At 34.9% G+C, this 27,585-nt stretch overlaps 3 protein-coding genes across 3 annotated transcripts in view; 1 reads left to right on the top strand and 2 right to left on the bottom strand.

The window, feature by feature from the left end:
- mrps7 (mitochondrial ribosomal protein S7) overlaps positions 1-27,585 on the bottom strand; it is a 154,388-nt gene that overhangs the window by 60,608 nt on the left and 66,195 nt on the right. The gene's annotated exons all lie outside the window — the stretch shown is intronic.
- sstr5 (somatostatin receptor 5) lies at positions 851-14,150 on the bottom strand. The gene is made up of 3 exons (XM_079869564.1): positions 13,564-14,150; positions 8,829-9,956; positions 851-3,788 (listed from the first exon to the last, which is right to left on the bottom strand). The coding sequence occupies exons 2-3, from the start codon at positions 9,909-9,911 to the stop codon at positions 3,708-3,710; spliced, it is 1,164 nt and encodes a 387-aa protein (XP_079725690.1). The 5' UTR covers positions 9,912-9,956; positions 13,564-14,150; the 3' UTR covers positions 851-3,707.
- LOC307171985 (uncharacterized protein) lies at positions 18,136-27,573 on the top strand. Its single transcript, XM_079893963.1, has 15 exons — positions 18,136-18,308; positions 19,001-19,348; positions 19,451-19,807; positions 20,703-20,789; positions 20,977-21,069; positions 21,240-21,308; positions 21,584-21,676; positions 22,094-22,246; positions 22,914-22,997; positions 23,334-23,426; positions 24,234-24,317; positions 25,334-25,423; positions 25,495-25,593; positions 26,074-26,099; positions 26,203-27,573. Exons 1-15 carry the CDS (start codon positions 18,227-18,229, stop codon positions 26,341-26,343), a joined length of 1,899 nt encoding a protein of 632 aa, XP_079750089.1. The 5' UTR covers positions 18,136-18,226; the 3' UTR covers positions 26,344-27,573.

The following is a 27,585-nucleotide window of genomic DNA, read 5'->3' as shown; positions in this document are numbered from 1 at the left end:
CTCACAATTCTGACTTTATAACATGCAATTGCGACTTTATATTATGCAATTCTGACTTTATATCTCCCAATTGCGTGTTATAAAGTCGGAATTGTGAGATAAACATGCAGTTCTGAGTAAAAAAGTCTGAATTATGAGTTTATTTCTTTCATTTGCGAGTTTATATCTCACAATTCTGACTTTATAACATGCAATTGCGCCTTTATATCACGCAATTGTGAGAAAAAAAGTCAGAATTGTGAGATAAAAAAAGTCGCAATTACCTTTTTCATTTTTTATTCTGTGGCGGAAACGAGCTTTCATACAAAATTTTCATTTTTAGCACTTTGTATCAATTTATATTGTTTAAATATGCTGTATAATTAAATGTTGTTGTTGTTGTTTTTGGAAGCTATACAGAAATTATGTAAAAATTACGATATGAATCATGTGCATGCATGCACTAAAAAACGATTGTTGATATAACTTAAAGTAAAGTTACCTGGTTGCCTTAAAATTGAGTTCATTGAAATTAAAAATTTGAGTTAATATATAGGAGATTGATAAAATTTAACACAAACTCATAATAATATGTTATCTGAACCACATGTTCAGTGCATGGGTACTGTCCTTTGCTTTGACATTGAGAGTTTGTATACAGCAGGTTTGGACAGAAAAAATCCAAGTGACACTAGAAAACTCCTGCACCCTGAGAGAGGGATTGTCAGTAAACAACATGATGATAGAGGTAGAGACAAAATTGAGAGAAAAAGGGAGCATGTTGACAAAGAGATGGAGAGTGGAATTACAGTGTTGAAATTTTCAAACCGGTTTGTCAAGGCTGAGGTTGGTAAACAGGTCTTTCACATTAAAGCTATGGTCTACGATTTCAAAGATTGTTCATTATTAATAACCTCGTTTAGATGCTGGTTATGGTTCTACAGTACAGTCCTAACAATATGAAGAGAAAAAAGAATGAAAAAAATCCATTCACTCTATTGGGTGTACAGCTGCAGAGAAGTTGACCAATGTAAGCTGTCCGGCCGGACAGCTTACATTGGTCAACTGCTCTCATCCAATCCCCCGCTCCTCTTGACGCTCGCGTCTCCACCCCACCGCACCCCACCCCGCCCCCCTCCTGCGTCATGAAATTTCGCGGGCAAGCAGCTGACAGTCTATGGTAGCTAGCAAAGTAGCATCAGCTCAGCAATGGAGAAAAAACAAACCAAAAAAAACGACGCTGACACGGCTGACTTTTTGTTGAGCAGGTAAGCATTTATTTATTACTTTTATGGTGTGAGGTGTTACATAATAGCTTTTTATCAGTCTGACAACATGCTTATGCTGCCGGTCGGCATTGGAATGTTAGCCGTTTAGCATCGCCTATCACGGGTCAAAGTGATTATATTTCTTGAAGTGCTTGAATATATTTCAGTATATATTCAGTTTCTGTTCGAGCCGATCGGAATTTGAACAAGATGCGCCAATGTTTACTACCGGTGATCACAGCTTGACTGAGTGACGTTGTTTAGGTCGTTTCCCGGTGGGAGGGATCAGGTAGCACAGAAGGGAGGGGGGTGTGTGTGGAGGGGCGGGATGAGTTTTTTAAAACTTCACAACTGTCTCAGGCTTTCTCGACCGATTTTCAACATCGTAGACTACAGCTTTAACAAGTCCACTAAAGCTTGTAGCTCCTGCAAATGAGTGACTCAAAACAAACACTAGAATGCATGACCAGAAACACTAACGGCCAGAGCCTGTTGATGATATGTCAACAATAAACAGTAACTTTGAGCGTAATGAAACATTATAAGAGAAGTAAAAAGAATTGAAAGAGTATGCACTTGTAAAGACGGTACGATCTGTAGATTTGCAGGAATTCTCCTGCGTGCCAGGAAGGGCAGAGCATTGCATGCCTTCGGTAGTCTTATAGAGTCCAAAGTGCAACAGTGACCATTTAATAGAAATGTCTTGAACCCTCTTACAGGTTGTTTTTTATTATTATGAACCACTTGAGCATAGTATTTCAGAAAAGCAGTGAAAAGAATCTGGTCTGTGTGCATTTTAGTGACGCACAATGAATATTTCTGCTTACTGGATAGGGATGTAATGTACAACCGGATCTAATCTTGCAACAGTTTCTTTAGTTGGAAAAAGTATCTGAGTTATGCATAACCATGTTTAAGGGTCAGTTCAAGCTAAAATGAAAATTCTGTCTTCTGTCTCTGTCGACCCTCATGTCATTAAGACTTTCTTCTGTGGAACATAAATGAAGATATTGAAAACTATATATATATATATTTTGAAGTTGTAAATAAAACAAACACTATCAGAGTACATTTACATTTCAGTTTTTCTACATGCGAATTTCATGTTTAATTCAATGTTACTTGCCATTTCTTTGTAATTGTTTGTGAAATTTGCTAGCAATTTCTGAGGTGAAAAGTTTGTCATACCATTTTTATTTGGTGAATGTTGACTATCTCATCCATGTAACATTGTGTCTGTATGCTTCTTATTTTAAGTATTCTAACCTCTGCATGTCTGTTTTTTCTCCTTGTACTAGCCCAGGGGATATAGTTGAAAATTGTCTAAACTGACCATTTACAGAAGTGTCTATTAATGTGTATGGTCTCTGTAAATCTAAAGCCAATAAAGTACGGAAAAGTCAGCTGACATTTTGACCCTGGAAACAAAAATGGAATCAGATGATATTGAGGTGAGTCAGAAATAAAATAAAACCTGTCTGCATTTTTTTTTTTTTTTAATCCTTCTTATTTTTGAAGGTAAGCAACTGTTTATGTACCTGTATGCATTGTGATTGACAGGATTATAATAAGCCCCTCCTACCATTTTGCCATATTGTTTACAATATACAGCACATAATAATCAAATAATATCCATGCCTTTTACAAGAATTACATAAGTTATGAGATAATATTATAAGATGCCCATGTTTGCATTTGAAACGGATTGTAATTCTGTAGCTCAGGTTTATTAGCAATGAGACAAACAAAGTCAACACTAAGGTAACATAAAACAGGTATACTTTTTCCACCCAGGTTAAAGAAAAACATTTCAATTTCTGTCTGTGCAGCTTCCTACTGCTCTGAGGACATTTGGGGCATTTCTTCTCAACTAGTGAACTTCTACATCCAGCATAAATAGGTTTGTGTAAAGACTTGAATAAATAAGCTATGGCATTTCCTCCAAATTCATATGAAATGTAAGTCTGGGCTGTGTATCACTCTACTTTAAGGGGAAAATCCACCAAGATAACTTTTTTGAGGGTGAATATTTTCAGAACCACCACCAAATGATCAATGATCCATCAAAATGTAACAGAAGAAGGCACTTCCTCTCTTAAACGTCCAAATTGGTCCAAAGGTCGTGGATGAACAGTTTCCCAGTTTCATTCAGTCATGCTGAACAAAATGATGAGCCATTTGCCATTATAATACATATTTACAACCACATATAACATCACTGATTTTTACAGTCACATATAACATCACTGATTTCTTCTCACAGAAGAATTATATTTATATGGAAATACATCGTCTTTGTGCACCCGAGAGTGTTTGATCTAGGCATAGACAACAACTTTATAAACAGCCATATGCAGTATTGTTTGTATGCAGGAATGACTTCACTTAGACGACATACTTGAACAGAACAAAAAGCATTCATGTGTGTAAAATTCATCCAACTTTCCTGCCACAGAACTTTTATATGGACTGGCTGATTACTTGAGGTCCAGGTTGCTGGATTTCTGTTTTGGCACAGGGGTCGGCCTCCAAACCAATGGACTGAAAAGGAAAAGGTAGGTGTTTAATTTCAGAAAGCAAGAACAATGGAAAGAATAAAACGTTTTGCTTCGTAGCAGCTATTCTAAGAATTGTATTCTTCAAGAGCAGTTCAGATGTAATCTGAGAATTTGTTTTCCTTAAGATCTACTTTTAAGGGGGATGTACTTACAGAACAACCAGGTGAGTTGTAGGGTCCAAAGTGCAATAGTGACCATTAAACAGATTTACTGTTTATTAAGGCCCCAACAAACATCAACATACAAAGGTTCAAGCTTCCACGTTTCACAAAATTCTAAATGGATTCTAATTAGAATGTTTGGAATGTTGGTGCCGCATGAGAAAAGAAAAATGTACTTGGTTGTTTTGGGTTTATGGTTCTGAATCACTTCTTTGGGGATAGTGTTTCATATTCTGATGACTGAAGGTGTGATGGTTCAGACCTGTGTGATTCGAGAAGATTTAGTGATGTTCTACTTGTGATGTTCTCTGCTGTTTGCTCTGATAAGCCTGACGTTTATGACGGTAATCAATGAGCATCCTTCCCTCTTTACTCACAGTGCTATCACTTCTGAGCGATAAAATGAAGGCCTTAGAGAAACTGAATAATTGCAATGATTGTGTAGCAAGCAGTGCAAGGCCAAGAGCCATGGGAATGAAGTGAGAGGCTGCCGCTTTACTTTCGTATCGTTGCTCATCAATTGAATGTTTGCCGGTTCCCGCCTCCTCCTTCCCTTAATAACGAACTTCGTTACAGATTGTATGCTGTTTTTTAAGAGAACATTACAAAATCATTCCAAACAAAAATGTAAATCTGCATTAAATTCTTAAAGGGGTCATATAATGGTACATGCACTTTTACAAGTTGATTGTACTGAAATGTGTGTTGGCAGTGCCTGTACACAACCATCATAAAATGATAAAAATCCATCCAGTGTTTTTTTTTAAATCTTCTTATATGTTTCCCCCTCTCCTGAATCAAGCTGTTCGATTTTGTGACGTCACAAAATCGACGCCCCTCCCACAATGGTTGAGTGACAGCAGCGTTTCAACACAGACCCGCCCTCACGCCCTCGTGAGCGAGCTGTCAATCATAGCCCGCGCACCGGCGCGTTCATTGCTGATAGCTGGAGCACTGAGTAGAATGCTGGAGCACTAAGCGATTGTGGTGTTCTTGGGTGTAATAAGGAACACAGCAGTCATTTTGATGTTCCTAAATCCGAACCGCTGAAGACGCAGTGGCTGAGTTTGTTTTCGAAGGGAATATTCCCCACAACGTCAATGCTTTCATGTTTGCGCGAATCATCATTTATTTCTGTATTTCTGTATTATTTCTGTATTTCCACATTTCTACATTTATTTATTTCTGTATTTCCACATTTCTACATTTATTTATTTCTGTATTTCCACATTTCTACATTTATTTTTCCCTGCGCATGTATGCTAATTGACCAATGGCTAACCACGCCCCCTCCACTCACTCAGTCAACATTCGGTAACAGGCGCTTTGGCAACTGTCACAGTAGGAGACATTTCACAGGAGGCAATTGATGATTTTTTGGAGACAGAAATATTATATATCATCTCGATGTCACCAAAAGGGCCTTAAATATGCATTGGAAGTTTATATTAATAATTTTATTGTTGAGAAGGTCGATAAGCTTCAGCTCCAGAACAAAGATTTACAGTGTAAACGTTATAGTTTGGTGCTATTTCGCTTCAAACGCTCGCTTTACACGTGCGTCCTATTCGCTTTGGATTCAAAATGTTCAAGCGTCGAACTAGACGCGGATACGCGCGAATCTGACGCTCTATTCGCGTTTGGTGGGAGCGCAGAATAATGAACAGGCTGCGATGTCAAGATTGCATTGCTGGAATCTGTGTGTGTGTGTGTGTGTGTGTGTGTGTCAGAGAGCGGGTGCCGGGGCGCGATCGAACAGTGGAAACATAAAAACATACTCCATTTTGTTCATACAGGACATAATTAAAACTGCTAAGTGTTTAGCCTACTTATATTTGTGTAAAACACAACATTGTGCTTTTGTCAAACTGTAAACTCTTGTCAAACTGTAACCTACAACTGTCACCCAACCAAAATCACACACTCGCGCTGTTTAAAAGCCAAAATGACAACCGCAATGCATTGCAATGGACGAGGAAGCAGAGAATGTCCAAGTGTATTGGGTTAGCTATGCGTACTGTGATTGGCTCATCGCGTTTGGGGGCGAGGCTTAGCCATTGGTCAATTAGCATACATGCGCAGGGAAAAAGAAATGTAGAAATGTGGAAATACAGAAATAAATAAATGTAGAAATGTGGAAATACAGACATAAATAAATGTAGAAATGTGGAAATACAGACATAAATAAATGTAGAAATGTGGAAATACAGAAATAAATAAATGTAGGAATAAATAAATGTATAAATAAATACATATATAAATATATAAATAAATAAATATATAAATACATAAATTTATAAACGGGTCAATGACATGACATGTATTTTTTGTGTCCAAATTCATTATTTTCCTAAAAAGAATTTGAATAAATACATGTCATATATCAAATGGATCTACAATATGTCCTTTATAAGAAACCCTTTTCATTTTATTGAAATTCAATAGATTTTTTGAGTTTTGGTGTTTGAAATACCAAAAATGTCAGGTGGTGCGACCGTCCGAACATACAAGCAGAGAATAAAACTGAGATATAAATGTTAATTTTCTCAATAAAATTCTTAATCAAATATTTTGGCATGATTTTATGTTAAATTCCTTATAAATGAGGGGAAATAATGTATCGGTCCTATTTCAAAACTATTCTATTACTTAAAAAAACTTTTGTCCGAAAAATTTACTTCTACTAATGTCCTTTATTTGTTATAATTTTGATAATTATGGGTTACAGCTTAAGAAAGCCCCAAATTCAAAATTAGAATATTGTGAAAAGGTTTTCATAGCTTGAAATATCTCACTTTGCATGTAATCTATATAATATATTAGTTTCACCTTTTAACTTGAATTACTGAAATAAATGAACTTTTGCACGATACTCAAATTTTTTGAGTTTCACCTGTATGTCCCATATATTTTCATTTAATTAAAATAGAATTGGTCTGAAACCATGTATCTTTTATAGAGATAGGTATGCTTACTAATGTACATTGCCATTAGTAAGCTTGTTTACATCTTAATGTTTTTTTTTTTTCTTTCTTGACTTACTGTTACTACTGAATCTAATTGCACAAGCAGTAGATTGAATTCTGCCATTAATGTTTCTGGGCCCAATATTTGCACTAATTCACTATTTCATATAAAAGATGTTCTCATTTATTAAATGTGCTCCTTGAGGTTTCAAAGTTATATTTTTAAAGCAGCGATGATCAAATGTTATCATAACATGCAGTATTGTTTTCCACTTTCTTGTTAATGAAATTTAATTATATGATTGAGATATATAGAGTATAAATTGGTCAGAGGATTAAAATAAAAAAAGCCAATTGAAACCTGAATGAAATTCATTGACATATCTTTCTTTTTATTTTGTGAATATCAATCATTATTGATCACAACGTCAGGTGGTGCGACCGGTCATTGTCAGGTGGTGCAACCAGCAAATTTACATTTAAATGTATCAATTCCCACTGCAATTGCAAAATGAAGTAAGAAATATAACTTTAAACCTTTATATAATGTATACAAATTATTTTTACAGTTAAAAACAAAACATAAATGTCCTTATGGAAAAATGGGTGTTTGAACACACAGAAAAGCAGGCGTTTATATGATTTGGAATAAAAGGGCAATAAATAAAGAAATAGAAAGGGAATTTACCATGTGATATGCATTTTAGACACTACAATGATTCATATTTACAAGTCACAGTAATGCTAAGTACATTAAATGTATATTATTTTAAATTAATATATGGTCGCACCACCTGACATTTTCTGGGTGGTAAAATCAGAAATCTTGTTTAATAATGAATTAATGCTGCCTAAAATGCTGTAAAACCAATATAAATCAACACCATACATTTTTTTGGACATAAAAATGCATTTTAAAACTGTTTTGCTTAAAATATATTTTTTTTCTTCTTGAAAATCTTATTTGTCATTGACCCAAATAAATGTATAAATACATAAATAAATACATATAGAAATGCATAAATAAATAAATAAATACATGTAAAAATACAGAAATAGCCATTTATATTACCAAAATGTATTTATTTTTACTATTATTTCTGCATTTATTTATTTATTTCTACTTTTATTTATTTATTTATTTATTTTTCGTTCTGTCATTTTTAGTCCTTCATACGCTAGGAAGGTGTTTCTATGGTATTAAGAAGCGTTTTCATCGATCGGATAAATATAGGTGTAAACGGGGTCTAAAACTTTTGAGCTTGTCCACTTTCGACCACTTACAGAGGTTGTTTCTAAACGCATTTGACCTTATTGATTTCGTAGTGTAAACGCTCATGTGGTCAAATGTGTTCGAACAGCCACAAAAGACGGCCTACTCTCCGCCTAGCGCCTACTGACTTAATGCGTGAACATTACGGGAAGCGTGCTAGACAGACGGGATTTAAACTTTATCGGCTGAAGATCCAAGTTTGGTTTGAAGACGAAAAACGTACCAATCACAATGTTCTCTCGCCATTCCTGATATCTAACACACACTCAGTGTTGTGCTGGTCTTATGGCTTTCAGAGCAGAAACAAAAGCTGCTGTTCTCTGTGTGTTTTTCCATCGTTCATATGTTAATTGTGTGAGCTTATTTCGTCCATTAGATCGAAAGATCTGAAATTACCCATAAATTTACCTTCACATAAACTCTCCTTTCGAAGAAATCAGGACAGAAGTGGTTGAAAGTGGACAAAAGAGACAGATTAAAACACCAGGTGTAGACGGTAATGTGTCTCCCACATCTACTTGTGATCCGATCAACCAAAACACATCTTAATACCAGGTGTAAACAGGGCTTGGGTGTTTTAGAAACAACAATAATGATAATATACTGAATGAAAAGGAGCTTACTTGATAGCTCTGGACATGTTCGAAGCTCCTTGGAGGGATGAAGGGCTCATTATGAAGGTTCCTGCTGAGGCGAGCACGACTAGGGAGTCCGTCGCTGACCCCGTTGACCCTGTGGATGCACAGCACTTTCTGGAAGCTCCTCTTGAAGTTGTCCGACAGAAACCCGTAAAGCAGCGGATTGGCGCAGCTGTTGACGTAGGTCAGGATGACGGTGAGAAAGTACACGCCTGTGACGACGCCGTTCTCCTGGAGCGTGCTGATTAAGTTGATTATGTTGAGCATGAAAAACGGCAGCCAGCAGAGTACGAACACCACCACGATGATCACCACCATTCTCGTCACTTTCTTCTCAGACCTGCGGCGTTTGGAGAGTCCGGCCCGCGCCCCGGCCGACTTCACCTTGATCACGATGAGCAGGTAACACAGGCAGATGACCATCAGCGGACAGAAGAAGCCTAGTATGGCGGTGTAGAGGATGAAGGCAGTCGACCACACATCATGTGGTTCAGGCCAGCTCAGGTTGCAGGTGTTGCGCTCCGGCTGAACGTCACAGTAAATGATGACTGGCAGTGTCAGCAGACAGGACAGTGCCCATACCATGCTATTTATCACCTTGGCAACACTGGGTCGCCTCCACCTTGCACTGCGGATAGGATGTACCACAGCCATATAGCGATCAATGCTCATTACTGTCAGACAGAATGTGCTAGTGAATTGACTGATGGAGTCCGCCCACATCAGAATACGACAGAGGAAGTTTCCAAATGGCCAGTAGTTGAGCACGTTGTGGGTGGTGAGAAATGGTAGTCCCAGAATGTACAGCTCGTCGGCCACTGCTAGGTTTAAGATGTACATATTAGTTACCGTCTTCATTTTGGTGTAGCGCAGGACCACGAAAATGGCCAGAGAGTTTCCTGTCAAACCCACGACAAATACAACAAGGTATATTACGGCCAGGACCTTCGTGCTGTCTTCATCGGCCAGCAAGCTTTCATTGAAGTGATGGGAAATATTGGTTATTTCATTGGACTGGTTTGCGTCGTTCAAGATTGACGTGTTGCACATGGGCCCCAGGGTTGCCATATTTAGATTTGGCAAGGAACGTCTGATTCCTGAGTCACTGAAGGGCTAAAAACAAGAAAATGAGAATGGCAAAATAGTGAGTTATTATTTCAGATGCACAGCACAACATTAAAAATGTGAAATTTAACTTGTATCCTATACTGTTATGCACATACTAAGGATGTAGTCTCACAAGCTCTTTCACTCTTAAAAGGTTCCTCAATGTTTTTTTTTTTTGTTTTTTTTTTTTAAGTTTATTGATATAGTTTCTTAAGATCAGCATATGATTGAGTGCATCAATGGTTTTTAAAAGCTCTAGAGAATAAACAGCTCTTTGTGAATTTTAAAGGTTCTTCTATTTGGATCTAATTGGAACCTTTATTTTTAAATGTGAACCACTGGAAATTTTGAAATGCCTTATTAGAAAATAAATGCTGAAACCCTTTGTTCCCCATACAAAACAATAGGCTACAGAATGTATTTGATGTTGCAAGGACTTTGGACAAGAACCTTTTATTCCCATTATTAAAAAAAAATTGGCAAAGGCTCATTTTGCCTTATTTCTCCTTTTTTCTTTTTTTTTTTTTTTTATTAATTTGTATCGTATTGTTAAAGAAACATGCATATTCATACTGCATTGCCATGTAAATATTGTTTAAACCGTCAAGCAATACTCTGATGGGCGGTTTCCCAGACAGGATTTAAATTGAGACAGAAGTAGGTCTTAATCTAGAATAGTTAATGATGTTTTAGGGGCCGTTTATGCGGCACCGTTTTTAACTAAAAACTGAAAACCTTTTACACATTTTGGCCATTCATTTGCAAGAAAATGGCGTTTGGGGGCCTTAAAACGCAAACTTTTGAAAACAGGTTACAAAGGGCAAGTTTTTGAAAACAATACTGTCATCGTCTCCATGTAAACTATAAAAAATTTAAATTTGTGAAAATAGTTAAGTCATTTGTTCAGTATATAGGCATGTAGTGTTTCTTAACAAAGTGACATCGCCAACTACTGGCCTGGCATCAGAATAGAGCGTTTTTAGTCGTTCTTGTGGATCCGTGTTAACGGGACTGTTTTTACAATGTTGTCGTCTTTAAGTGAAAAACGCAAAGGAAAAACCTTTACGTTTTTAGTACATAATTCTCGTGTAAACGTACCCTCAAAAAATGGCTTTCTGAAACACAGATGAAGTACAGATTACTTGCACTTGCACTATGGAGTCCTGAACTAAAATAAACAAGATTCATTTAAAACCAACTGTGCTAATCTGAATTAGCATGACTGAGGTTGCCTATGAAACATGGAATGAACCAAGAAATGCTTAAAATTGTAAAGTGCATGTGTGTGTGTGTGTGTGTGTGTGTGTGTGTGGCCTTGTAAATCATACATAATGGGGAAAAAATGTTCCCCCAAAGATGGTAATATATCTGAAATCCTTGTGGGAAAGATTTTTTGGTCCCCATGAGGAAAACCGCTTATAAATCAGACTAAATGATGATTTGTGAAACTGTAAAAATGCAGAAAGTTTTCTGTGATGGGTAGATGGGTAGTGATGGAAAGTCCTGATAACACAAGAAAACACAACGTGTGTGTGTGTGTGTGTCTGTGTATATATATATATATATATATATATATATATATATATATATATATATATATATATATATATATATATATATATATATATATATATATATATATATATATATATATATATTGATCTTCACTGACATAGTTCATCCATGTAATCCACTTGTCTTCATTAATCAGAACATTAAACCTGAGATTTTAAACCTGCCTCGTGACCTGCCTCAATTTAGTTCTGAAGTAGCTCTAGTCTTCTGGAAATCAGCTTATTAAACTCTAGAGTAGACTAAGTCTAGGACTATTTCTAGTACTTAGTCTAGGACTATTTAAAGTCTAGGACTTTAAAACCATGACAGAGAAAGCATATTTTTGTTAATCTGGCCATTTAAGTCTAAAACCAGGCTTAACCTCTGTCCCGAGTGTACTGCATGACCTTGACTTTTAAGTGGCACTCGCACTGGATATGAGGCGTGCAAAGTGAGCAGCGACACATTGTGTTGCACAAATAAAGCACTACCTCAGAAATGCACTGAACCATAAATCGAAACAAAGGGTAACGATGTCACTGTTATGAGTACAAACAGGCCAGCGGAGACTATTCATATGAACTGTCTGCCTTTCCACCGCACCGGTGAATATTTAACTGGCCTTCTATGCCACACGCTCTCATTAAGTGACAAAAGGCCATGTTGATGTGCAGACGCATCTACTTATTTTCCATCTTCTATCTCCATTCCTTAAATGACAGCCATATAGTGAAGAGTGGGAACATGTTGCAACATGTCTTATTTCTCCAATCAGGAAAGAGCTAGAGAGATCATATTACATTTGCTCAGTTAGCCCCTCTTTCTGGAAGAAAGCAGCCACATGTGACCAATCCTTCTTATCCAATCCAAGTTTAAAAAGTCAATTTTTTTTTATGATCAGATTTGGTGTCATACTGTCTAAACTGTTTGTCGTGTCTGTTTGTAAAGTCATGTCATTTTGATCAGTGTTTTCTTAGATGTTAAATGATGACTTTATTACATTTTAATGAATGTTGCAACTGCCCCTGTGGACTGTTGCAAATGTTCCCTGTTATTGGGTCAGTAGCAACATTTTCCTCTGTCTATTCAAGAATAAATTGTACTTATATTATCATATCTGAACATGTTGAATGGGTGGGTAGCTGACAGATGTGGGTATATTGTATTAAAATTTTGGCTTTCCAATACAGTTTCTGAGAAAATCAAGGAATTGCAAAAAGTGTTGCAACCATGTACAGACTGTTTATTTGATCACAAGCCCTTGTTCTCTTTTGCTCAGAATATGAATTGCATCAGTGAGCAGAATCATTTGGGGGTGGTCTGAATTTCACATTGTTAAATGGTCAAATTATAGGCTATATACGGTTTCAAACGTCTGGTTAACTACAAAAGTTACCTGGTGCTGATTTTAATTTGGCAGTGAATCGCGTGCCCTGATGGAGTAACCATAGCAACAGTGCGCCGCTCCCGAGCGTTTGCGATCGTATTCGGGCGGTACAGGTACGTCGACAAAAACGTACCGAGTAATGTCGAGTATCGTCTTTTTATTATAGTTTTACATCATCTAAATACATTTTTATCACATAATAGCCTGTATGTTTTAAAATTCTATAGTAGCTGGCTTTTAGCTGCTATTTGTTTTACCAAATAATAACTCCGTTGCGTTACGTAGCCTACAGAAACTCCGTAAGGAATTATAGGCTAACGTTATACATATAAATCTAATACAATAGTTAATTATAAAATAATATATTTATATATGGAAATCCAACTAAAGTCACTGTACAAATTGCAGTCTTCATGGGCAAACTGAATGTTTATAATATTTAAACTAACAAAATGCAGATTTAACTGCCAGTTCTTTGCAATATGATGTTCATATTGATAAAAACCGTTTACATGTTTCTGTTGCAAAAGTTCCCCTGTTTTTTCCCAGGCGGAAAAAATATACCATTTGATGGGTTGCAGTTGAAGTCGATTAAACGGTTTTTGGTGGAAATAGTCTTGTTAAATAGTAATCAGCAACAGGTAAAATATTTTCAAGTGTGTGCAATCTTACCTCAAACGCAACGCATCGTCCTCTGGGTTTCAGGCGCGCTTCCACTATTTGACTCTTCCCAGTTTCAGTGATCAATAAAGATTTGATGACTGAATGTCTCTTCGTGTAAGATCCAACATCAAGAGCCAGCACATCACCTTCATCCCCGATTTCAGTTTAAACGAGCGCACTATAAGGCGAGCGCACACATAATCCGCATTGTTTTCAGGAGAAAACTATGGATAAACACTGACATACGGCAAACTATTTAAGCAGCTATCGGTTCCCAAGTACCAAATAAATGTAAAACTGTGCGTGTCGTGTTTTCCTCCGTGAGAAGGTTGAGTTGTCCAGCTGGGTTCAGGTGGAGAGGTGCTGCTCTCTCCATGCGCGCGCGCTGTAATGGGTTTGGCTTGTCACCCGCGCGCAACAGGACCCGAGCAAAGAACTTCACACGTCACGGGCACATGCTTTCTGTTTTTTTGACCTACACTAGGCTAATATCCTTCAGTCACGTATGTATCTGCCCGCTATACGAGTTCCTAATGCTGGATTTATTGATTAGATTGGAGCATATTAACGCGTCAGGATCACTCACAGCTGTGACCGCTCATAAAACTGTCTTGCACGAAAACGTAGCAGTGTAAAGTTTTATTGTCTGTTTATGATCCCTATGCCTCTGAAAACACACTACTATGCACACTATACCCGTGTCATGTGCATAAATAATACATTAGGCTACACCAGAAATGTGTTATTCTGGATAATGTGCACTAAGAATGATAGCTACTTAAGAACCTTCTTTTTTCTTTTCTTTCTTTTGGCCCTAAAATATTGAATTGTGCACTATAAAGTGACTTTAATATTTATTTATGAAGTTCCTCAGAGTTATTATACTTATGGCATTATGATGGAGTCTTTAGGGTTCTTGCAGGGCTCCGTTTTATGTTCTTCAGTGATTTGTCGTTTTGGAAAGGATGAATGCCTCAGTAAATCTTTACTGCCAGGGTGAATGGCCCTGGTGTGCAAAACCAGAGAAAAACTCCATTGTCTGAGAACTTTAAGGGCATATTTTACTGGTGTAATGAAATGACAAGGGTGTGTATGTCTGCATTCCAGTTTCACATAGCAAATATGAAGTTTACTGTACAGTAAAAGAGAAATGCTTTGTTTTTTGTTAGTTTACAAAGCTTTGATGTCAGTTAAGATCATAAATAGGGCAATTGCATTTATTTCAGTTGCATAAGGAATGTAATTTTCAGTTATTCGAATGGTTTTCAGTACCGTGATCGGCAGGCTTTAAGAGCATGTTCCTCACAATTTGAACCCCATGATGTCTTTGCATCTTTGGATGTGAGACTCTGAAAGCACAGTTACATCAGTGGTCCATTCAGACTCTTATCAAAGTGACTTGCGTCAAAGTGCACAAATTACGTCTAAGTGGTAGTAACTACAATAGTAATACAAATCACACGCTGAGCTTAAATCCCATAAGGCAAGACACATCTGAGGCAGAGGACATTTTACAGCAGTGGTTATACAGTAGGTTATCAATCAGAGGTGCTTTTTCAGTAAACTGGACATGTTTATGCTGGATGTATATTTAGGCATTTAGCAAATATCCATGTGCTGATTTCTCTATGAATCACTTGCAATGCCTTCCTTTTTTTATTTTTATTTATATAAGTTACATGGAGAAGTATGGAAACCCATTTCTCCCACATAAGAAACATAATGCTTTGGTAAATAATAAATAGCTATGCTATTAAAAACTCATAATTTTAAGATTAAAAAGGCAAAATAATAAGAAAAAAGTTGAAATTATGTCAGTCATTGTGAAAAAGTCATAATACTATAATAATTCATAATTTTAACATGTTATTTTAACTATGACTTATGACTTATAATTATGACATACTAAGTTAAACTTATGAGATAGTCATTACATAAGAAATTGATATAAAAAAAATCATAATTATGACAGAAATATTTTGGTAAAAAAATTTAGTCAATAGTATGTCATAATTTTGATGGTTTATCTCATAATTATGATTTTTTTATATCATAACTATGAATTTCACAAAGCATGCTTTTTATCTTATAAAAAATTACAATTGTGAGGGAATAAAGTCTAAATTATGAATTTAAATTATGAAGTCAATATTTTGACATAAAAAGTCAAAATTATTAGATTAAAAGTCATAAAATAGTCAAAATTGTGACAAATTATTTTTTGTCATATATGATTTTTTTATCATGAGGAATTAAGAAAACGTCAAAAGTCATAATTGACTTTTTTTCACATAACTATGACTTTTATCTCACAATTTTGACATAGGTCATAATTATGAGATTTTAAAAAAAGTTAAAATTACACAAAAGTAAAAAAAAATAATAATAATAATTTGTCAACCTTCATCTCATAATTACATTTAAAAAAGTTGCTGCCTTTAAATTTTTAAGTACAATCAACTTGGATGTTTAAGTCATTTCAACTTAAATGACATTAAACTGACTTGTTTGAATAACTTGCTTAACTTATTTTGATGAGTTAAAGCAAAGTAAAAACATATGTTGTCATAATTCATTGATCATATTTTTTTTACTACATAAGTTTTTATGTAATAATGTTGATTTTTTTTTTTTTTCAAGTCATAATTATGAATTACCAATTTCTTATGTGGCATAAATGTGTTTCCATAGGGGCAATGGTAGTTGAGTCTAAACTAAAAGCAGAAAGTTGGAGAGAATGACAGACAGTTAAGGAGGAAAAGGAAGTTTCATATCATCCATATTTCAGTATTACTGTGGTTTCTAATCAGTCTGCACTTGACTTGGAAGTCTTAAAGGGATAGTTCACCCCAAAAAAAAAAAAAAAAAACATTTTTTCATATTTGATATGTGGAAAGACATGATGAGGGTAGTTCATTTTTGGGTGAACTGTCTCTTTAATCAGAGCTGCATTATCAAAGTAACGTGTTCCTTTTATTATGTTCTCTGGTACGCGGTCTATAAATGTTCATAGATCCGTAAAGTTTGTTTTGTTTAATATAAAACAGAAAGACAGACGTATCTGTGGAGTTTCCACAGATCAATGGAGAAATGGATCATAAAGATGGTAAAATAAAATGCAGGATGACCAAAAGAAGGATAATGAACAGCTACAGGAAGAGGAGGAGCAGACATACACACAAACACACAAAGGTCAAACACACTTAAATCATCCTGCATCTGCATGTATGATTACAACATGACCTCATAGTCAAGTCAAATTTATTTTTTAATTTTTTTTCACAATACACATTGTTTTAAAGCAGCTTTACAGAAAATCATGAAGTCAGTGTTTATAATATTTTAATATGCAAAAATTAAAGGTTCTTTATTGGCATATATGATTTCATAAACAACATTTAAGATCATGGAACCTTTCCATTCCACAAGAGGTTCTTAAAAATTTTTTTTTTTTTTTTTTTTTTTAAATGAATATGCTTTTTTTCCCCTTCAGATTAACACCAAATCATTGCAATAGTCCAAACATCATCGTTCTTCATTCAGTAGTAGGTCCAGCGCACTTATAGCAAGGTAAAGTTTTTTTTTTTAAACTGCAGAATGAGGATGTAAAGGACATGAAACGACATAAACTGAATCTGTCTCTTATTACTTTACCACACCTCCTCCTCAGCCTTTATAGCGAAGGACTCCATGAAACTCTTCTCTGTATCTCTCCTCCACTCAAATGTGACACCGGGCTAGTTTTTGAGCATGTTGACACAAGCATAAAAACATCGTTAGAGCCATTCTGAGCTTATCAGTTTTTTTATGGCATTATTCACATTCTCATTGGATGCTGCACTGCTTTTGTCCAGCATCATTCCAAACTCTGGACTCTGACTGCATCTAATGTTGCTTAAATGAATTCAGTCCCGCCTCAGGAAACCTAAAGGACATTATAAGGTATAAGATGATGGCAGCAGACATGAAGCTGATAAGAGTGCTGATAAGAGTGTGATGATATAATTTTTTCACGAGTGTAATTGGTGTAAATGCAGAATATTCGTGTGTAAAATAAATAAATACATTTTCAAATGTATTATGTAGAATTGATAATATCACTATTTTCATTTCTTGAGTTTTAGGATGCTCTCGCATGAAACTTGATCTTCTATTATGAATTCCTCTGTTAACCACTAGATGGCACTACAAGACTTTTTTCAGTCAAAATCAATAAAATCAATCAAAAGTTCATCCTTATTAATAGGCTATGAGTTACAGTTTTGTAACTCTTTATCAGTGTAATATCATCCCAGATTACTATATCAAGAACTATATTTATTTATAGCTATTTTCTTTTGTAGCTACTAATCAGTTTATTAATATTTTAAGTGTCACTTAACTTGAAACTAACTGAACAAAATTTAAGAAGTTAACAAACTTTTAATCTTTCTAACATCCTAAATCTTTCTTGAAAACGGTTGCCCATATTGTTTTCTCATACATAGATACAGTCCTACATCAATTTAAACCCGTGACAGCTTGTCACATGTTTTTTTATTTAACCGCATCCTCTATTCTCTCTCAGTTTCCTCCTTTCTCACATTAGGTAAACAACAAGCGCAAAATCGAAATCAATGTGCCTTCACGAGACACTGAGATCCATCAGATGTTTTTCTGTATATGAACAAAAATGATGAGAGTTTCGGCAAAAAAAATTTTGAAGATGGACTTTCTGCACTCTATTTTGATGCTCATCTTCGTAATATCTGATGGTATGTAGCCTATGTCTTCTACGTTTAGGTTTAATGCAACACACACACACACAAAAAAAAAGTATTTGGTAACTAAGTGGTAGCCTAACTGGTTAGGCTATTTAAAAAAAATGTTTTGTTTTTTTTTCCCCGTGGTACGGCGTCTCTTCACTTGACTCGACATTACGACCACAAATAACATTTAGCCTTTGAAATGTTTAAATGTCTTGTGTCGATATTTCCGGAAATAGGCGAGAGTCTGACGCAATTGTTTTTGTTTTGCACAAACGTAGCCTACTTTTAAAGACCCTTTAAACTACTACTAGCCTACTATTGTTATTATTACCAATCAATCACCCGAAAATTTTAATTAAAAATAATTCTTTATTTTATATCACACTGTTATCTTACTATAACTGTACCTTAATACACTACTATATCTATATATCTTGCTGTTTGTTTGTGGGTTCTTGTTTTCTTGCATGTGTGTCATTTGGTCTCTTACTTTATGTCTTGTTAATTTGTGTATTTTGTTCAAATAAAAAGACTCTTTAAACCCCTGAGTAATTCACAGCCTGATTATATTTTTTTTATAAATTGAATTTAAATTAGTTTTGTTAAAAGCTCTGACAGTATTATTTCTCAAATAATAACAATTTATTTTTCATTTATTTCTCTCTCAAAAAAAAAAAAAAAACAACAAAAAAAAACAGGTACCCTGGAGTTTATTGTTCGAGGTTCTGGTCCACTGGTTGCTCCCCTGGGAGGTTCAGTGGTTTTGCCCTGTTATGTTGAGACACCGTTAACGGAGAAACTGAGAGTTGTATGGAGAAGAGCAGACTCAGAGGCTCTGGTTCATCTGTATGAAGATGGTGAGAGTCGAGCAGAGGTCCAGCAGCAGGATTATCAAGATAGAGCTCATTTCTTTACTGATCAGATCCAACATGGAAACTTCTCCCTCCGCCTGGACAATCTGACAGCAGAAGACAAAGGCGTTTACAGATGTATAGTTTACAGTCAACAGGTGGCTGACAAAACTTCAGTTGAAATAATAGATGTTGGTGAGTGTGAATAATTTCAGTCCTACTTTAAATTTGTTTAAAACAAAAACAAGGCTATTGAATGTATGTAATATTTTATTCTGTAACACTTCTTTCTTTCAGAGCGTCTGCTGGTATCAGGACCGAGTCGCTCCATATCAGCATATGATGGTGAGGACGTCACTCTGAACTGCTCTGTAGACTCTCACATCAAACCTGAACACATTGAAGAGGTTTCATGGAGGAAAACAGATGAAGATGTAGAGATTCTGGTTCTGCTCTATGAAAACAACGAGACTTTTCCAGATTCATCAGATGAGCAATACAGAGACAGAGTTGAGTTCTTCACTGATGAAATCCGCAAAGGAAACTTCTCTCTCAGACTGAAGAGTGTCAGAACTGAGGACAAAGGAGTTTACATGTTTCAGGTGTTTGCTGGAGGACTGTCAGCCAATGCAACTGTGGTTCTTTTGAGACTGGGTGAGTCGACAGATAAATCAGAAAACAATGTAACCTGAAAAATTGTGTTTTTAATTATTTTATTCTCTTTGAAGAAGTGGTTATACATAGAATTAAAGGAACTGATCACACACACCTCATCTTACAGGAACCCCTAAACAATAGTTTAGAAATGTGAAATTAGATAAACCTGTAGCCTGTGTATGGTAAAACATGCTGGATTTTGTTTTTGTAAAAATTTAAATTAAAATTTAATTAATGGGCCTATGCATTTTGTGGTAATAATAATAATAATACAGATAAGTTGATTAAGTTTTTTTATTACATGTCACATTATTGTTACGGAGGGTTGAATTTTTGTTTATATTTTGTACAATCAATCATTTTGGACATTGTTTATTACAGAGCCCCTAAAGAGATGGAAAATATGTTATGGGAGGAAAAATATATTTAAATGCTTTTGAAATATTTTGCGAGAGAAAGCATAAGCATTGACCGTATTTTTGTCTATTATTTTTTTTTCTTCACCTGGTCCCTTTGTGGGTACCTTACTTGATCAATGAAAGAAATGCTCAATGTAGACTTGGGTCCTGAAGAAAAAAAAATCATTGAGAACCATTGACTTAGAAACATTCTTAATAGAACCCTAATCGTAATCTTACCCCTAAAATTCCATTTAGCTGTTTAGTTGCTTACAGTGTCACATAATGCGTTGTGTAACTGATGTCTGTGTTTCACAGGTTTCTCTGTTGATCACATAATGGTCTTGATTCTCTGTATTATTGCATTTGGTTCTGCACTGCTTTTTTGCTTCAGACCAGGAAATGGATATGTATTTTAGGCTTCAACAGGCTTCACAAAATGTATAATTCATTTTAATTTCTTACTGGAATTGGTATGCATCTCTCCACTGTAGACACAAGGATGTATCTTCAAGTTTCTCTTTTCCTTTGCCTGAATATTACTATGCTGTTGGCTTCAATCATCTGGTGTGTTATTGAAGGTATTTCATCAGAACTGTTTTATCTAAGATCTAATTACATTCACATTACAACATAGACATCACAATTAATTAAGTTCTGTCAATGTACAGTATCTCTTAATTGTTTTAAAAGGACTGTACAAATGGTCTGTTAGACTTGCTTCACTGTCTTCGTGATTTTTTTAATCACAGAAATAATGTGTTTCAGGTTCTTTGTATGAGACTGTCTGTTGCTGTATGCTCTATATTCTGAGACCTCTGAGGTCATTTTGGGTTACACCATTAGCCACAGCTGTTCCAGGTTGGTTTTTTAAATCAAATACTACATAACACTCACATAATATATGTCTACTAAGATTTATTTACATTTCTCTTACTGAAAGGGATTCATCTAAAAATTACATTTCTGGTTTAATACTGTTTTAGTGCTTTACATGATTTTTTTTATTTTTTTTTTTTTTTTTTTTGCAGATACAATTCTGAAGTATATTATGACTCCACATGCTGATCATGCAGCATTTATGGCAGTAATGTATTCAGGTAGGTAAATCCACAATGATTATTGTAATGGTAAAAACTGTTGGTCTTGAAATGTAATATCTACCATAATAATATTCTAATCATTTTACAACAGTGTAAAATAACAGCCTTTCTTATATAAAACCCCTTTATTTGTCGCTGTTTTGTAATTGCACCTAATTTTCTGACAATAATTTAGTTTTTGTCTGCTGTAATACAGAAGTAGTGTATTTGTGATTGTTCATCCGCCAAGTTCTTTCTCCAGTGTTTAAATTAATGATATATGTCTGTGTCAGTCCTTTTAGCTGAACATTTCAAAGACACCGACACAGTCATCAGAACAATCTTCTTTTGTACACTTGTCCTGATGTGTCTCCTCTTCATCATGCGTGAGTGGTTATCCAACATCCTCAGCTTGCTTTAAATGCACAGTTGAAAACACATTAACAGTTTTTTTTTTAGCATTTAGCATTTTTAGCATTAGCATTTTTATAGAGAAAACTTCAGTAATCTCAGTACAATCTAGTACAATTAACATATTTCAGCTCTTAAAATTTATTTTGCCATCATTTACACAACCACTTCTGATTAAAAAATGTATTTTTCAGCATTGGTCTTGGAGTTTTATGCCCATATTATTTGACATTAGTTCTAAACTGACATTCAAACGATGGTGAGGTAAAACATATTTCTTTAGGACATTTTCTTATTGGTGAAATGCAGTAAGTGAAGGATTTTTATTTTAGATTCATTGTTATATATTGAATTGAATTCACATTTGTTTTTATTTATTTATTTTTGTATAGAGTTAACTAAAGAGAAGATGCTGTCATGCTCTGGAAAGTTATGCAGAAGGGTGTACAGTAAAGTTCAGCCACTTGTAGCAACTTGTAGCTTTTCATTGCTGCCTTCATTGCCGCTCGCCCTTCTGCTCTACACTCGTTTTGCCTCCGGTGCTGGTAAGCAAGAACACTTTTGAGAAATTAAGTGATTAACCTCTTATGACCCAGTTTTTTTGTTTGTTTGTTTTTAGTATTTTTTTCCTGTCATTACATTGTTTAAAGTGTAAGAAACAAAAGGGAGAATTTTTTTTTTTTTAATGATATTTTCTTAAAAATTGTATGCTATGCCCTCTGTAGAGGACCCCAGGACTGAAATTACATGTATAGGCAAAAATAATGTTTGTTTGTTTTTCATTTGCCAATCAATTTTTAGGTTTCAGGATTTAAAAAAAAAAAAAAAAAAATGATTCCCAACTATGTTATTAAATATCTAATGGAATGAATTGATTTACCATTTTACTTTATGCAATATGTGGGTAATATGCCTATAAATTAGTTTCGCAATGTATCTATATTTGCAAATTAATACTTTCTTGGAGCAACATGTAATGAAATCAAGTGTAATAATGGGTGTAATAGTTGGCAATATTTTCATAATAATATCTCATATTTCATAGGAATGTTCATATGTAATTTATTTCCCTATTCACTTGTGTCTCACGAAATGCCTGATAAACATGATTTAAGTGTGGTGTCTCAGTGGACAATGCCCTGTTCTGTAATCCCATAACATTTTCTTGAGATTAATTCATTGAATATCTCTACCTATCTCTGTCTTTTTTAGTGTTTATCATTACAGTTCTTCCTATACTTCCTGGGATGTATTACTTTAGTGACAGAACGATGAACAAAAGGATAGATCGATGGTGTAAGTATGAGACATTATATCCTGCTCTTTTATGACTATGAAAATAAATCAGTAGATGATAAAGGATTAGATATATGCATATCATACGTGTATCATTATTTATTGTGATTTTTTTATTTATTTAAATACTGTTGAATGTACACATTAAAGTGTCAGAGCTGGTTCTGTCTCTCTGCACTCTGCATCAATAAAAGGTAGTAGTGGTCCTCAATGGAAACTCAGTGTTTCCATTATATATAAGCTGTTTCAAAAGGCTAATCTGAATTATGGCAGTCACAGATTTTGGTTTTATTGAAAGTCGTGGTATGTTTTCACTATTTCTTTCATCTTTTTTAGGTCTTTGTCTATATAAATTCACATGGTTAATGATGATTTTGATGAGTGGATCGATGATGTATTTTTACATTATGCTCTTGAGAAATGAAAAAGGTACGAATATATTTCTAATAATTATAAATGTTTGTAAAAAGTATCTAAGGCCTGTTTACACTTGGTATTAAGATGTGTTTTGTTCGATCAGATCACAAGTGGACGATGGTAAATACAGGTGTAAAAGTGGTCTAAAACCTTTTGAGTTTATCCACTTTCAACAACTTCCAAAGTTGAAAATGCATTAGACCGGATTGCTTTCGTAGTGTAAACGCTCATATGGTCAAATGTGTTTAAGCAGCTGCAAAAGACAGTCTACTTTCCGCGACTGACTTAATGTGTAAACATTATGGGAAGCGCGCTGGACAGATGGGATTTAAACTTTATCGGCTGAAGATCCAAGTTTGGTTGGAAGACGAAAAATGCACCAATCACAATGTTCGCTCACCATTCCTGGTTTCTAACACACACTCTGTGTTGTGCTGGTCTTGAGGCTGTCAGATAAAGCTGATGCTTTCTATATGTTTTCCCGTCATCTCCGTTAATATGTAAATTGCGTGAGCTTATTGTGTCCATTACACGCCCATAAACCCTCTTCTCGAAGAAATCAGGACAGAAGTGGTCAAAAGAGATTGATTAAAAAAACAGGCGTAAACGGGAATGTGTCTCCCTCATTTACTTGTGATCCGATCAAACAAAATACCAGGTCTACTCTAAACAGGGCCTAAGTGTACACCTGTCTTTGCTAAAAGTTCATTTTTAACATTGGCTTTATAATATATTAAGCGAGTTAGTTATTTCTATTAAACATGGCCAATAAATAAGACTTTGCAGCTTTTTAATAAAGACTTGATCTTTAATTGACAGAGGGTGCAGGACTGGTCTGTGTAGCAGGAATTCTTCAAGCATTGTGGGTGCTCGCATTTTCTGAAGTCCCAGTCCATTATCTGAGTAAAGTATTGATCGTCTTCTTTCTTCATGTGTTGTTTTTCTGTCCTCCTGCTTCATTCTCATCAACAAAGCTTTAGGTCTGGATGAGTGTCTGATTTTTCCAAGGTTTATTATACTGTTGCCAATAAGAATTGCTATTGAAATTTTAAACTCGTACACATAGCCTATTCACAATTGACCCTTAGCAAAGACCCCCTTAGTTACTGTTGCTACGTCTGATAAGTCATGCTGCTCTCACGCCACACATCATGTTCTCACTCAGCAAAGAGGACATGGAAACACAAGATATATATACACAAGAAAGAGCAGGTTGCTTTTCGTATGAAACAAAGTCTCAACTTTCAAATTATGTCATTTTTTAAGGAATTCAAACAATGAATACCATTTTGCGGCTCTTTAATGTGTCGTGACAGACCGCTGTTGCGCCTCAGTTAAAGCAGCACGTCAACCAATCATCTCTTTCTCTTTACTACTAGTTAGCATGAAATAAGCATGAAATAAACATGAATGAACATCAAACGTTATGATTCAATCGCGGGATGACGTCAATACACACCATTTTCACACCATCGCCTGGCAATCGTGTGTGAAGTGTGAATTCCTTAACGAACTACACATCTAAGGAGAAAAAAAACCTCTTTTTTTTCAAAAAAGTTTTTTTGAAGCATTTCTATGAAAGATAAGATATAACACAACAAACACAAAACGTGACACAGTGTTCAATACATCTATCTAGTGCATGTTTGTGCCATTTACTCATATGACACTGCAGCACTAATTTAGTTTTATAAGCAAAAAAGATACTGAAGATTATCATAAGTTAATCCCCTTATTTGGACAGGAAATGCTATACAGGCATTTAATTATATATATATATATATATATATATATATATATATATATATATATATATATATATATATATATATATTAAATGCCTGTATAGCATATATATACACATTTTTATCCATTACAACTTTTTTTTTATATTTATTATATTTAACTTTGCTCTACAGATCTTCACAAAACGTTGTTCCTGTTTGGATCAGCTGGTCTTGTTTTAGTGAACTCTGTTGCACTGATGACAGAAGTGATAACGACTGCAGGTGAGTTGACACGCCTATCATTTCATTATCAAAACATATACTGTTTGTTAAAAATGAATCTCCATCCACAGTTAATGGTGAACGTCTGATGGGAGATTTGAGAGTCGTTGTCTTTCCGTCTGAGTGGCTGTTTACTGTACCACTGCTGATTTCATCCATGCTTGCACACTGTGAGTATGAACTGGAATTGACTTTAGCAGTCTGTACTATCATGCTATCAGTGTGTGATATTATCTAATGTGTAGGTGACACATAAATAAATATATTTCTTTCTCTTCTATCTAATATGTTTTGTTCTTGCTCCTAAATGATAAATTGCTTTTATTTTTTTCTAATTTGTGACATTTGTGACATCTAATATGTGACATGCTTCTCGTTTTGTCCATGTTTGTGGAGGTTATTTACTAGGAACAAAAGGTCTATAATGATGAATTTGAAGGTTGAAATGATTCTAATCTGTACACTCACATTGAGATCAACACATCTTGTACTGTACATTCCTAGTGTTCTCTAAAAGAAAATAAGACCCGAGAGCCTGCAAAAATAGAAATCATCCATTATTCTGGCTTTTGCATTTGGTGCCTCTGTGCTTTATCTGAGACTGATCAATTGTAACTAATTATAAACTCTTTTCCTCTCCCACATCTCAGGGAAACCTGACAGCACACAGTCTCAGGTGAGTTTGTGTATATAAAATGTATGTGATAAATTACCCAAAATCAACAATGGCTGATACTGTTTAATATATATATATATATATATATCTTATTCTTCTAAAGTCAGCAGATTCTAAAGGGATTCCTGCTCCTGAGTACATCATTATAGAAGTGAACCAGAGGACAGGAGAATTCAGTGAAATGGGAACTCTGGGAGAAGAAGCTGGGAACTGTGAGGAGCAAGAGGAGCAGAGCAACTCATAGCATAGGGTTCATGAAATATTTCTGCTGACAGACTGTTACACATCAGCCTATTATCAAGGTTAGGGCTGGACATCTATCGGTTTATTTATTTTTTTTTTACACATTTTACATTTATGCATTTTGGCAGATGCTTTTATCCAAAGCGACTTACATTTCAAGGTACACATTTTTACATTCTTATCAGTTCTTGCTTTCCCTGGAAATTGAACCCATGACCTTGGGTTCCTCTACCGTTTGAGCTACAGGAAAGCTGTACAGACAGTATTTATATATGCGATGATGTGCCATTGGTACTGCAGTATGTTTATGGTTTGCATGCAACGTTGAGTCACAATTAGTTTCTTAAAAAGATTACAGCCAAAGATTCTATACTTTGAAAGAAAAAAATATCTATACTATAATTTTTAAACTTTCAACCTTGACTATAACTATGGCTACAGTTACTGTACCATAGCCTATTAAAATATGCACTGTGAACACTTCAAAGTGAATCCCTTTATGTCTATAAACTAGGGCTTGTTGTATAAATGCCTACATTTTGTTATTATTATTTCATTATCATTAAGTAGTATTATTGTAATAATTCATTGTTTTTTCTTTATCTTATTTATAACACTGAATTATTTTGCTTTTGCTGATATGTCTTTATAAAATTGTTGGAGTTCTTGGATAGAATAAGCTGAAAAGTTAATACATGTGATGCCAACAATATGACCTTCTGTTATTTTTGTTCATTGACATTTTTACTGTCATACCTGTAAACATTGGCTCCTGCTATATTATATATGATGTTACTGTAAATCTCATTCTGTAGACTGGGTAAATAATTTTGAGGATGAATACTTTTGTTTTCCAACTGTAGAAGGATAATGTTGTTACAAAAAAAATCATTTTCCAAAAGGTGCTTTTATTTGTGGTTCACTTTTCAGTGATTATTTGATTATGATTATTTTAAAATCAAAGACTTTGCTAGAATAGTGTATTCAGTTCACATTAAATTGCAGCGAGTTTAAATGTTTATGTAAATGTTTTCAGTGTGTGACCTGCAAAATGTTATCTCTCGAATACATTTCAGAGTGACTCTCTAAGTTACAAATAAACGCTTTTATTTTTATTTTTTTGTGAGAAATTACAGTCTGCCTCCACATGAATGTGAATTCCTTCAGAGACAAATCAGTGTTTGTCTTGGCTGTATTTTACTCATGTCAAGGTTGACCATAAAACCACTGTAACAAGAAACTA

This window comes from Squalius cephalus, assembly GCF_949319135.1.
Source record: "Squalius cephalus genome assembly, chromosome: 1".
NCBI classification, from domain to species: domain Eukaryota; kingdom Metazoa; phylum Chordata; class Actinopteri; order Cypriniformes; family Leuciscidae; genus Squalius; species Squalius cephalus.
Note: the sequence above shows the minus strand (reverse complement) of the source record. Positions and strands in the feature narration are given on the sequence as shown.

What these genes read in the sequence shown, in the direction of transcription:
- LOC307171985 (XM_079893963.1), top strand. Translation starts at nt 18,227, where the DNA reads ATGATGAGAGTTTCGGCAAAAAAAATTTTGAAGATGGACTTTCTGCAC. An exon ending in AGTCCCAGTCCATTATCTGA is followed by an intron (nt 24,318 to 25,333) that starts GTAAAGTATTGA and finishes TTTGCTCTACAG; the next exon opens with ATCTTCACAAAACGTTGTTC. An exon ending in TTCATCCATGCTTGCACACT is followed by an intron (nt 25,594 to 26,073) that starts GTGAGTATGAAC and finishes CCCACATCTCAG; the next exon opens with GGAAACCTGACAGCACACAG.
- sstr5 (XM_079869564.1), bottom strand. Translation starts at nt 9,911, where the DNA reads ATGGCAACCCTGGGGCCCATGTGCAACACGTCAATCTTGAACGACGCA. An exon ending in AACATGTCCAGAGCTATCAA is followed by an intron (nt 3,789 to 8,828) that starts GTAAGCTCCTTT and finishes TTTCCTTTTCAG; the next exon opens with TCCATTGGTTTGGAGGCCGA.